Source organism: Mizuhopecten yessoensis, unplaced genomic scaffold, assembly GCF_002113885.1.
Source record: "Mizuhopecten yessoensis strain PY_sf001 unplaced genomic scaffold, ASM211388v2 scaffold10707, whole genome shotgun sequence".
NCBI classification, from domain to species: domain Eukaryota; kingdom Metazoa; phylum Mollusca; class Bivalvia; order Pectinida; family Pectinidae; genus Mizuhopecten; species Mizuhopecten yessoensis.
The window spans coordinates 588,036-602,711 of record NW_018408681.1 but is presented as its reverse complement, the minus strand read 5'-3'; the positions used below and the strand labels follow the sequence as shown (position 1 = coordinate 602,711).

At 33.4% G+C, this 14,676-nt stretch overlaps 1 protein-coding gene across 1 annotated transcript in view; it reads left to right on the top strand.

The window, feature by feature from the left end:
* Positions 1–1,287: 1,287 nt before the first annotated feature.
* The window catches only part of LOC110461915, a 55,450-nt gene continuing 42,061 nt past the window's right edge, over positions 1,288–14,676 (top strand). Inside the window, exons 1-3 of the mRNA XM_021515649.1 lie at positions 1,288–1,412; positions 12,838–12,911; positions 14,012–14,066. Coding sequence (XP_021371324.1) covers positions 1,388–1,412; positions 12,838–12,911; positions 14,012–14,066 — 154 coding nt within the window. The 5' untranslated portion in view covers positions 1,288–1,387. The remainder of the gene's footprint in view (positions 1,413–12,837; positions 12,912–14,011; positions 14,067–14,676) is intronic.

Sequence of the window (14,676 nt, the reverse complement as noted above, 5' to 3'; positions counted from 1 at the left end):
TATTGTGGTTATCATTACCTGTATAACGTTCAGCATTGAGGGAAAAGACATAAACTGGTTCACCCATTGTCAGTATAATGTGACCGGGCAGAATGCTGTGCCTTGTGCCTTTGGCATGGTATTTCAGTGAGATAGAACTATTCAGTCGAGTTTGCGCTAATCCAAGGAGGAGGCAATGACACAACATGCAGCCCCCAAAACACATACACACATGCATACATACAATACACACCTGGAGGTATGTCCTTATGTGACCTTAGCTGTTGATAGGATGTTAAACGCTTTAAAACCAAAACCAAAGCAAATCCTGCTAAAATAATGTTTAAATGTACATTGCCCTATTTAACGCCTAAGAGGATAATTTTCTTCCGTTTATGAATATATGTTTTTTGCACATTCCATTTTATTCCACATTAAGTTTGTCAATTTGTCAGGAGTCGCTTCCCTTCGTTCATTATATAGTTGGTACATTATATGTGTAATATCCTGGGATGACCCCGCTGGGGCCTTTAACAGTAAAGCTCAGTTTTGCTGATGGTCAAAATACTTACATTTAATGAGAAAGATTAGAAATATTTCCTTTGGAAATTTACAATGTTACTCATAGCTTATTTAAAATCATTTATGCAAACACCATGAAACTCACTTGATATATCAGCAAAGATGAATCGGTCAAACAGCATTCTTTAGTAATATACTGACACGACTTAAAACACCATATGATGTTTCGTCAGAAGCTTTATATATAAAATTGCATCAATAATTTATGCATAAAAATATATCAATAAATTCAGGCGCGACATTTCCGTCCCTGATATATTTCACCGATTCCCTGTAGCGTGCAATGCTGTTGCCACAACATACATACCAACAGCTACAGATTAGAAAATGTAATTAAATCGATACCAACACGGTATTAGTAGGTTTTTAAAAAATATAAGATCTATTTTAGTTTATTCATTCTATGGCTACATGTCACCATGTCGAGATGGTGACATGCTTCCAATAGCCGTCTAAATGCTTAAATGTTATAACCACAATGTCAAATGTTGCCAACCAAAAAAATAAAATATAGATTTGGTAATTTGAATGAATAATATTGGTTGCAGAGTATGTAGAATTTGCAGTGACCAAGAACAATCAGGAGCATGCTCTTTGTATTTGTAATAATCTAGCTACATATGTAATCGTGAACAATGACACTGTACTGATCGCCCGAGGGCACGGTTGAATGGCGCGCAGAGTTTCATCTAGATCAATAGTACGGTCGGTACCTTATCACACAAAGTGCCAGATGTAGATGTCAGCAAAACAGAACATGTTAACGGAAATGGATGTCTGATACAATCTGAGATTATCCGAGTCATCAAGACAGTAGAGTCCAAAGATGGGGGAAAGTGTGCTAGTCCCGGGTAAATATATTTATATTACTAAAAGCTTTCATTCATGTTTTGATTTTCCGTAAATGTTGTAAGATACAAATTGCATTGTAGTAGATTTTTGTGATTTTTGATCAATACATGCACGATCTTTGATGTAACTTGATGAACCGTTTTTCATGGCTGACGTACGTCGTCCAGAGTTATGTCTCCTACCTAAGAAAGAGTACATGCATTTCATTGTATTGTTTGTATTACCTATATACTGTTTTTTGTTTTTGTAATTCTGCAATGGAGTGAGACATTTTTGCAAAATACCTTCTAAGAACAACCAAAATGAAATAACAGGTTTACTTTGTGACATCAGAAAAAATTAAAACAACGAAGTCGGGGTTATCTTTGGCCTATCTTAAGAGACTGGTTTGGTATTGGATCTCTGAAATCAAGGGGTTACACTCGCGATTCACGTACCTTCGCTACACCCTTTGAATGCGTCATAACAAAATTGAAGGATCTATGATTGCCCCCTTCAAATGCTGTACATCAATAGAATCACATGCCACCATAACAATGAAATTTACTGTTTTGAAATTGGGTGTCGCTCCTCTATAACCCTTAAAGGACAGGCATCGGTCTAATGATCAGTTGTATGTACCTAAAACCAATCAAACAGCTTACCGCATGTCTTTGATATTCTCGTGACATACTCCAAGGTTGTAGAGGATATGAACATCGAGAGACTCTTGGATTTCGTGGATGCTTAAAATGCAACAATTTTATCCAAATCTAAAGCGTATTGTATTAGGAGTTGATAACATGTTTCATTTCATTTGGAATTTCCTATACCGATGGAACCATCCTGGCGATATTAAGGTTATGCCATAGTTAAATTAATTCAATCAGGGGATCTAAACTATCCAATGGATTTTTAATCGATCTATTTTGCTTTACGTTGTAGGCATGACTGTTTTTCAAAGGTTACTTGAGCCATAAAACGTTTATAAGCAAATTCTATTAATGTTTCAAATGCCTGTTACAAAATGTACTAAGTTTTCAGGTATTTATATATATATATATAATCTGATCACAAGCATTCTGAGCACATGTTTATGGTAGCTTTTGTAACGTCTGTCTATATGTAGTAAACTATAGGGAGTGACAGAGTCAAAAGAAATATTTAACAGGTTATACCTGACATGAAGTTATTATTTTATTGTTAAAAACTGTAGTCATTTAAAAAGTTTGAATCAAGACATTGCCTAACGTATCTGTGCACTCGTCTTTTGGCATCAAAATAGCTTAAAACAAAATAGTCCCACAGTGACAACATACAACGTTTTGATTATTACCCGATTTCAATATTCAAAAATAGAACAATCATAAATCAGAAACACAATTTTCTCAAATGAATCCAGTTCAGATTCTCTAGAATGATGAAAGTCTCTTTTTGCAACCGTCATTAAGTCTCTTGAAATTCGGAAACATGTATCAGGCTGCAACGATATCTATATGTAAGGGACAGTAAGAAAGTTATAGTAAACACACGGATCGCATAAATGAAAATGAGCTTATGATAATAACCTTATAAAATATGCAAGTGTAGACACAATGAGAACGTTTGTAATCACTGTAACCACTTAAATTGCAGTGATGGAAAGGATATCCTGTCAAAAGCCTTATTTTTCCTTCTGTGTCGTTAACAAACCCTAGGTTAGATATTGATTATATACAGAAGGGTGCGACTATCCAGAAAACGGCAGTTCTAAGACCAGGCTTTGAATTAACTGAACATCCATCATATATAAAATACATACGAAAGGGAGAGTGTACAATTGCAACTGATAGGAGGAATATCAAAGTAAATACTCATGCCATCTACAGGCCGTAATTAAAACTGCAGCATTGCAACACTATAAAATACAGGATTATACAAAAATGTATTCACTCATAGAAGCATGAACAACATGTCAATATAAGGTGTAGTTCCTCTAAATCAATATCGTTTGAAAGAATGGTAGATTGGTTCAGTGTGTTTTAAAGAGAATACTTTTAGGAGCAAACTTTTGGTTGCTTTATTCATCATTCACAAACGTTTCCGAAACATCATAAATGACTCAATATGGTTTTTTTCGGAATCCATTAATGAATAACATGAAACAGACTATTTAAAAACATTTCACATGTTTGACAAGTTTCACTCTTCCTCCACTAAGTGGAGCATACAATCTAGTGTCTGCTGTTTTTGCGCAGAGTGACCTTTATTCTATTTCAAACTCACAAACCGATATGTTTGATAAATAATTTATATATCAGCAATATATGTATAGTGTTGAATACGGCTAGTTTACATGTCACTATTAATCATAACATGTCTGGTATTGTGTATCCGAACATTTAGTTGTTCGAATTTTAATCGATTTTATTTAGTTTGTGCAATATTTTGCAAATTGAAACAAAAATCATAATTCGTGATAGATTAGGGATATTTGGCGACCTTTTCAGGTTCAAATTCGAAACGATTGCTCAGGGGCATGTCAAATAGAAAAGCTTGTTTGAATGAGTTGTTATTCAAATTTTAAGGAAAAATTGAACGCAAAAAAATTGTCCCGATTGATTCAACAATTAAATAATTTTAACCTTGAAAGGAAACGCTTCCTTAGGATCTTTTTCCTTTTTTTCCTGTAAGGGGTGGCTGAATCATCAGTTTTCAAAAAATAAAAATAAAAAACAGTTTCTGACTGAAACTGCGTTGTTGAACCCTTTGCTAATACTATTCCGTAAAGCTACGAGTCTCCAGACAGCGTTCTCTTATACTCACTGGTCCTTTGATTAGTGACCTATAAAACGAACTTGCTATTGATTTTTATTGCACACATAACCACGTCCTTACTGTATGTGTACCGTGATAAATTCACTGAACCATGGTGCTGTGTCACTAGTGTATCCTTTTATAGAATGTCAAGGCCAGAGGCTGTGAATATTTCATAACATTTCCGTACATGTATCATAGCTACAAACCACACAGAAACAAACATCACATTTCAGTACATGTATCATAGCTACAAAACACACAGTAACAAACATCACATTTCAGTACAAGTATCATATCTACAAAACACACAGTAACAAACATCACATTTCAGTAAATATATCATAGCTACAAAACACACAGTAACAAACATCACATTTCATTACATGTATCATAGCTACAAAACACACAGTAACAAACATCACATTTCAGTACATGTATCATAGCTACAAAACACACAGTAACAAACATCACATTTCAGTACAAGTATCATAGCTACAAAACACACAGTAACAAACATCACATTTCAGTACATGTATCATAGCTACAAAACACACAGTAACAAACATCACATTTCAGTACATGTATCATAGCTACAAAACACACAGTAACAAACATCACATTTCAGTACATGTATCATAGCTACAAAACACACAGTAACAAACATCACATTTCAGTACATGTATCATAGCTACAAAACACACAGTAACAAACATCACATTTCAGTACATGTATCATAGCTACAAAACACACAGTAACAAACATCACATTTCAGTACATGTATCATAGCTACAAAACACACAGTAACAAACATCACATTTCAGTACATGTATCATAGCTACAAAACACACAGTAACAAACATCACATTTCAGTACATGTATCATAGCTACAAAACACACAGTAACAAACATCACATTTCAGTACATGTATCATAGCTACAAAACACACAGTAACAAACATCACATTTCAGTACATGTATCATAGCTACAAAACACACAGTAACAAACATCACATTTCAGTACATGTATCATAGCTACAAAACACACAGTAACAAACATCACATTTCAGTACATGTATCATAGCTACAAAACACACAGTAACAAACATCACATTTCAGTACATGTATCATAGCTACAAAACACACAGTAACAAACATCACATTTCAGTACATGTATCATAGCTACAAAACACACAGTAACAAACATCACATTTCAGTACATGTATCATAGCTACAAAACACACAGTAACAAACATCACATTTCAGTACATGTATCATAGCTACAAAACACACAGTAACAAACATCACATTTCAGTACATGTATCATAGCTACAAAACACACAGTAACAAACATCACATTTCAGTACATGTATCATAGCTACAAAACACACAGTAACAAACATCACATTTCAGTACATGTATCATAGCTACAAAACACACAGTAACAAACATCACATTTCAGTACATGTATCATAGCTACAAAACACACAGTAACAAACATCACATTTCAGTACATGTATCATAGCTACAAAACACACAGTAACAAACATCACATTTCAGTACATGTATCATAGCTACAAAACACACAGTAACAAACATCACATTTCAGTACATGTATCATAGCTACAAAACACACAGTAACAAACATCACATTTCAGTACATGTATCATAGCTACAAAACACACAGTAACAAACATCACATTTCAGTACATGTATCATAGCTACAAAACACACAGTAACAAACATCACATTTCAGTACATGTATCATAGCTACAAAACACACAGTAACAAACATCACATTTCAGTACATGTATCATAGCTACAAAACACACAGTAACAAACATCACATTTCAGTACATGTATCATAGCTACAAAACACACAGTAACAAACATCACATTTCAGTACATGTATCATAGCTACAAAACACACAGTAACAAACATCACATTTCAGTACATGTATCATAGCTACAAAACACACAGTAACAAACATCACATTTCAGTACATGTATCATAGCTACAAAACACACAGTAACAAACATCACATTTCAGTACATGTATCATAGCTACAAAACACACAGTAACAAACATCACATTTCAGTACATGTATCATAGCTACAAAACACACAGTAACAAACATCACATTTCAGTACATGTATCATAGCTACAAAACACACAGTAACAAACATCACATTTCAGTACATGTATCATAGCTACAAAACACACAGTAACAAACATCACATTTCAGTACATGTATCATAGCTACAAAACACACAGTAACAAACATCACATTTCAGTACATGTATCATAGCTACAAAACACACAGTAACAAACATCACATTTCAGTACATGTATCATAGCTACAAAACACACAGTAACAAACATCACATTTCAGTACATGTATCATAGCTACAAAACACACAGTAACAAACATCACATTTCAGTACATGTATCATAGCTACAAAACACACAGTAACAAACATCACATTTCAGTACATGTATCATAGCTACAAAACACACAGTAACAAACATCACATTTCAGTACATGTATCATAGCTACAAAACACACAGTAACAAACATCACATTTCAGTACATGTATCATAGCTACAAAACACACAGTAACAAACATCACATTTCAGTACATGTATCATAGCTACAAAACACACAGTAACAAACATCACATTTCAGTACATGTATCATAGCTACAAAACACACAGTAACAAACATCACATTTCAGTACATGTATCATAGCTACAAAACACACAGTAACAAACATCACATTTCAGTACATGTATCATAGCTACAAAACACACAGTAACAAACATCACATTTCAGTACATGTATCATAGCTACAAAACACACAGTAACAAACATCACATTTCAGTACATGTATCATAGCTACAAAACACACAGTAACAAACATCACATTTCAGTACATGTATCATAGCTACAAAACACACAGTAACAAACCTCACATTTCAGTACATGTATCATAGCTACAAAACACAAAGTAACAAACAGTACATGTGTCATAGCTACGAAACACACTGTAACAAACATCACATGTCAGTACATGTATCATAGCTACAAAACACACAGTAACAAACATCACATTTCAGTACATGTATCATAGCTACAAAACACACAGTAACAAACCTCACATTTCAGTACATTTATCATAGCTACAAAACACACAGTAACAAACCTCACATTTCAGTACATGTATCATACCTACAAAACACACAGTAACAAACCTCACATTTCAGTACATTTATCATAGCTACAAAACACACAGTAACAAACATCACATGTCAGTACATGTATCATAGCTACAAAAAACACAGTAACAAACATCACATTTCAGTACATGAATTATAGCTACAAAACACACAGTAACAAACATCACATTTCAGTACATGTGTCATAGCTACGAAACACACAGTAACAAACATCACATTTCAGTACATGTATCATATCTACAAAACATACAGTAACAAACATCACATTTCAGTACATGTATCATAGCTACAAACTTACGGTAACAAACATCACATTTCAGTACATGTATCATAGCTACAAACACACAGTAACAGACAGTACATGTGTCATAGCTACGAAACACACTGTAACAAACATCACATGTCAGTACATGTATCATAGCTACAAAACACACAATAACAAACATCACATTTCAGCACATGTATCATAACTACAAAACACACAGTAACAACCATCACATTTCAGTACATGTATCATAGCTACAAAACTTACAGTAACAAACATCACATTTCATTACATGTATCATAGTTACAAAACATACAGTAACAAACATCACATTTCAGTACATGTATCATAGCTACAAACACACAGTAACAGACAGTACATGTGTCATAGCTACGAAACACACAGTAACAAACATCACATTTCAGTACATGTATCATAGCTACAAAACACACAGTAACAAACATCACATTTCAGTACATGTATCATAGCTACAAATCACACAGTAACAAAAATCACATTTCAGTACATGTATCATAGCTACAAAGCACACAGTAACAAACCTCACATTTCAGTACATGTATCATACCTACAAAACACAGTAACAAACATCACATTTCAGTACATGTATCATAGCTACAAAGCACACAGTAACAAACCTCACATTTCAGTACATGTATCATATCTACAAAACACACAGTAACAAACATCACATTTCAGTACATGTATCAAAGCTAAAAATCACACAGTAACAAACATCACATTTCAGTACATGTATCATAGCTACAAAGCACACAGTAACAAACCTCACATTTCAGTACATGTATCATACCTACAAAACACAGTAACAAACATCCCATTTCAGTACATGTATCATAGCTAGCTACAAAACACACAGTAACAAACATGACATTTCAGTACATGTATCATAGTTACAAAACATACAGTAACAAACATCACATTTCAGTACAGTACATTCCACCTAATATCACCTCTGTTATTGTCACTTTTCGGTTATTATCATGTTTTTTGTGATGCACCGTTTTTTCTGCTATATAATCTATGCAATTCAATTGTTTTACTATCACCTGATTTTATGTTGATTTCTCTTAATATCACTTTATTTTGGCCAATGTCACAAAAAAAAATACAGGTAAATGGTGGTAATGATGGATGATAAATGCCCTGGGGACCTTCTGTCACACCCTGGACGCATTATATAAACAATGCCTCGGCCTAACAGGGTATTTTTTTACACCTGGCTGACTGTTAAACAAAAGGTTACACCTGGCTGACTGTTAAACAATAGGTTGACTTACATACTTGTACAATAAACATGATATTCACCTGTGGTTGGGGGAGCTAGGACAGTCTAACATCTGTAAACTTTTCTAATGCCAAGTGTGATGTATTCTTTCAACTAATTATAATACGGTACTATCTTCGATTACACACTTGCAGCACATATCTAAGGAAATTAACCTATAAAAAGATGTTACTAGCGAAAGAACAGTATATATATCAAGATATAGGTAAATATTTACCAAGTCTCATGTTTACAATTGAATTTGATGCAGAATACCAGCCAAACACTTGTATGCCTACATCACTACTGCAGTAAACAATCATAATTACAATCGTACTGATCGTCATTTTGTTATAACTATATGAAATGTAACTGCATACTGAAATGAAATACAAATAATATATTTATTTCTATACTTATTAACTTATATCTATATTTCAACTAGGGTAAAGAACAAGGTAAGTTACAAAATATCAATCTTCTTCGTAGAGCCACATTACTTAGGCATTTGACTAAGTTCACTTCCGGATTTGAGGGCTAGAAAAAATATGAGAAAATATGTATTCTGTTTATGTCATGTTTCTGTTAATATCATGTTTTTCTCTGACAAATGGGAAGTGATATTAAGAGAAATCTACTGTACATGTATCATAGCTACAAAATACACAGTAACACACATCACATTTCAGTACATGTATCATAGCTACAAAACACACAGTAACAAACATCACATTTCAGCACAAGTATCATAGCTACAAAACACACAGTAACAAACATCACATTTCACTACATGTATCATAGTTACAAAACATACAGTAACAAACATCTCATTTCAGTACATGCATCATAGCTACAAAACACACAGTAACAAACATCACATTTCAGCACAAGTATCATAGCTACAAAACATACAGTAACAAACATCACATTTCAGTACATGTATCATAGCTACAAAACATACAGTAACAAACATCACATTTCAGCACAAGGATCATAGCTACAAAACATACAGTAACAAACATCACATTTCAGTACAAGTATCATAGCTACAAAACACACAGTAACAAACATCACATCATCTAACTATAGTTTATTACAGATGAAAAAAATATCCTATATGCTTAGTAGTATACCTACAGACTGAATGAAAATATGTTGTAGTCTGCTGGTTCACAACAAAAGAATGAAGGTCTCTTGTCAGTCTGGAACATGTAATATCATACCCTCAGCTCTGACTGCTTAAAACCCTAATGCTTTTTTTTTATTTTCAGATGCAGGTTCCATACAAATACACCATGAAATGAACTCTTCTGAAATTCTTTATTCAATACGTATTACCATGTACAATTTATCTAATGGATCAAATGTTGGCATATTTTCAGGGCGAAACAATATTACTTACCGTCATGTTATATACAAGTATACCTAAAATGACACATAGACAGTGGTGTGTTCCTTTACTGAAATATCGCTCATACTTTGAAAGTCAATGTAATTCACTTTTTCCGGCAAACTCGACTACAATATTGATCGCAAAATCATTCACGAGGTGAAAGTTTGTTTTGAATCCCTCGCGACTAATTACAAAAAGGTGAGTTAGCGACGTGATATAAATAGTATTTGGAGGTTTGTTAACAAATCTTCATGTACCAAAACAACTTTTTTTAGGTCTTTCATGAAACATTCAAAAGTATATCCATGAGGTGTTAGGGTCAGCTTTTTCCGAGGCTGTAACAGAATATATTAAAACGAAAGTAAGCCACTGTATATCAGCAGAAAACGCTGATAGAAAAATAGGTCTTTTAAGACAATATGTGGTTTGCTCAATGCTTTTATTGACAGAGATGTGGATATACAACGTAACTTGCATTAAATAGTAAATTATTGTTTAATGCCATGCTTTTTCACCTGGCAATGATTCTACCTTCTTGTCCTTTTAAAACTCCTTATGATGAAATTGATCTCCTTTTGTTAAAACTTCATAATATTTCATAATATATATATTATAGCTTTATTTACATTGATATACGAATGCAAATAGAAAGGGCAAAAGAAAAAAATGTAAATTTACAACACGAATTAGAATACGAAAATATGAGCAAAAGGAAGTTCGAAATAAATTAAACAGAATATCGGCAATGCAGGAACAAAGGAAATATTGAAATGAACTTTTGCCCATGTACTTTTTTTTCTCATTTATTATTTACTCCTGTTCGATTTGTCAGCACATACACTTGAAAGTGTTTCCAGCAATATGATACTCTTTACGCCTCATGTACCATAGATGGCGTGTACAAAATCTAGTCACACCACACTAAACATAGTATACAAAGTATAACAACCATACACACCATCTACAGTGTTTACCATATACACTCGGAACAATGTCATGCATTCACATAATACATAACCTCCACACCATACGTTTAAGCATATATCTCCTATTCTGACATTCATAGGCAATTCCAACTAGACAAAGGCAAATTCAGTGAAGCGCGGTTTCACCTATTCCAGTTGGTATTCATATTGCCTATGAATTTTAACTGAAAGAAGTTAAATGCTTATAATTACAATTTGTGCAATTCGGTTAATTAATATATATAAATTCACTTCCATTTATCATTATATGATAAGAAAATTCCGTTCAAGATATATATTTAAATTATAGTGAACTGCCTATCAAAACAAAAGAACATTTGCATCAAACCTAATGTCATCTAAAGTATTGCTTGTTCCGATGGTCTCCTATTAATCAAGGCGGCCGGGAGGCTCCAAATGATCCAGTGGCATTCACAGCCCTATATACAAGGATTGCAGAGGCAATGCAAATGCATGTATATGTATCAATAGAAGACAATACTCAATACAATCACATACGGATGATATGAATTAAAACATCGCATTCATACATATTTGTACATAACATCGTATAGAAAATACTAAGGATTCCCTCAGCATCCCAACTAACTTGGGATCAACTCAGCATTCCAACTAATTTGGGATCCCCTCAGCACTCCCACTCCATTCCTGCCCGGTTTATCAGTTCCTGGATACTGACGTCTGATAATTATTTTCTCGACAAAACTTTTATAGAAAAAAAAACTACAACTTTAATTCACTGAAATTTGTACTTCTTATCTCATAACCTGATTTTTATTGATTTCATTGTTATTGTTTCTGAAAACATTTTACGCATACCACTGAATAATGGTCATTGGTGTTATTCAGTTACTTCGAAATGCTTTATGGGCGGGTTTGTCGAATGGTTAACACTCTGGCCTTCCAAGCAGGCGGCCGGGGTTCGATCCCCGTTGTCGCCGTACGCATGGGATATTAGAGAAAGTGTTTTTCTCCTGCCCACACAACTCCAACAACCCAGGTGGAGTATACAATGGTCTGGGGTGGGTGTTGCGGTATCTGTGCTGTAGCATTCAAGTGAGGTGGCACTATAAATGATACCGTTGGAAGCACGGTCCCACTACAAACAGAACACAATACATCTCCAGCACACACACAGGCATTCACACATAGGGAGATATTAGCCAGGTGGCATAGGACTAGGAGTAAGCGCCTGTAGGCAGCTCCTACGAATTCCTCAATATTGTATTGATTAATATATATATGATAATTGTATTGACTGTATATTTGTAATGTATATATTTGTACTGTAAAGCGCTTTAGAGTGGCTTATGTTAGCTAGAAAGGGCGCTATATCAAATGTTGTATATTATTATTATCATTATTATTTATGGTTGAGAAGTGGTTCATGAACTGAAATCCTTTCCTACAGTGTATATGATTTTATTTAAAATAAAATTATTATGATAACTGCCTTTTTTTCAAGCACTCTTATTCTTGGCATTGGCTGTGACACAAAACTTGGCTCAGAGAAAAACGGAGCCATGTCCTGACAACAAAGTAAGTAATATAAGGAACTTTCATTCTCCCATATCTAATCTTAAATATTTCAAAGGATGATATATGTGCGAGAGAAGCTTGGCTAAGCGCAACTGAAAACATGATCTTTTCAGTGTAGGTGTTTTTAAACTTGTATTTCTCAGGTTAATGCTGTTGGTTTCGAAAGTCGGGTACATTAATAATAAGATTGTATAGGACTGAAATTTCAAATAGAAGAATGCAAGAAACAGATGGAACTTGACAATACGCCAATGAAATAAACAGTTACTTAAAAAAACCTTGATGTGAACCATTTATAATCTGATAATGTAAATGTATAATTCTGGTATACTTCTCTTTACTTGCTTTTTCCAAAAATGCTATTTTGTCTTAGTAAGGGATCCCTATCCTACTGCTGAAAAAAAAAACATAAAAAATTCGACTGCGGATTTTCCCATATGTAGTTTACCTCCTTAATTTCGTTTTCGATATAAATGAAGCTTAATTGGGCGAAGTCAACTCCATCGATCAGGTAACTCAACAGAATATCAAACAGAGGTCTAGATTTCGAATTCTTGTCTGGCATCCAGAATTCGTACAATTGTTTTGTTTGTTTCATCTTTATTTTCGTTCACAAAAATCCTGCAAGATATAATTATTTCAGAAAATATTTATGAAAACTATCATCCTGCCAAAAAACAAATTCAGTTTATATTTAATTACTTTTTTTCTAAAAGAGGTACAGCGATCCTTAATTACTGTGTTTGCAAGTAAATCTGCCTTATTTGTTGTTTATGTTCCCATTATTTTTTACCTGTGTTCTGTTCAGTGAATATTGTCATTTAGCTTATTGTTTACTAGGAAATTTATTTCAAAGAAAACCACAAAAATAAATAAAATATAAATAAATATAAACTAAAAAAAAACCCCAGAAAATAAATACATTACAGTACAGTACCACAGTTTATTTCTTAAGTAGCCACCTTCCCGTAGCTGAGTCTATGGCTTAAATACATTGATATGTTTGTATCAAATACATATATCTGTATATTGCTATCAATATTGCTTATCAATAAAAATCACTAGATATAACCTATATATTTTAATTCAAATTATTGCAGCAAAGATGTCCTGACACAGGAAACTGTCAATATACCTGTGAGAAAGCGCTGAAAGGTAAGAAAAAAGGAAGTACACGAAATCCACATGAAACTTATTATAAGTAAAGCAAATCTGATCATAAATATTCAGTGTGTTGGGAATTTAGCGACAAAGGTATGTGTTTTTCTGATGCTAATTCAAATGCTTATTATAGTGATACTTCTATTGACTATATTACGTACCAATATATTGTTATTGGTGAACTAATTATTGTCCGGTTACCCCATTGACTCCCAATGACGAATTTGGACTGCTCCCCATCAAATGATATCATACTTCATTTTCGCAATACGGGGGTGATTGAGTTAACTCTCTATTTATACTTATAACTATTCATTCAGATATACGCGGTATTATTTTAATGCAATTCTAACTTCCTTTTGTTTCTTTGCAAATGTCATGATATCTTGCATGTAAACCAATTAATTGTCATTTACATTTTCTCAGTATAATTATTTACTTCATTTCTAACTCTGTAAACATCTGTATCGTGCAATGTAATTCATGTATGCCACGCTGAATCTATTACCAACATTTAAATGTATAATGCCAAGTGTGTATCTTATCCTACATAGTACATGTATACACATGTCGTCAATTTATCTACAGTACTTTACGAATTTAT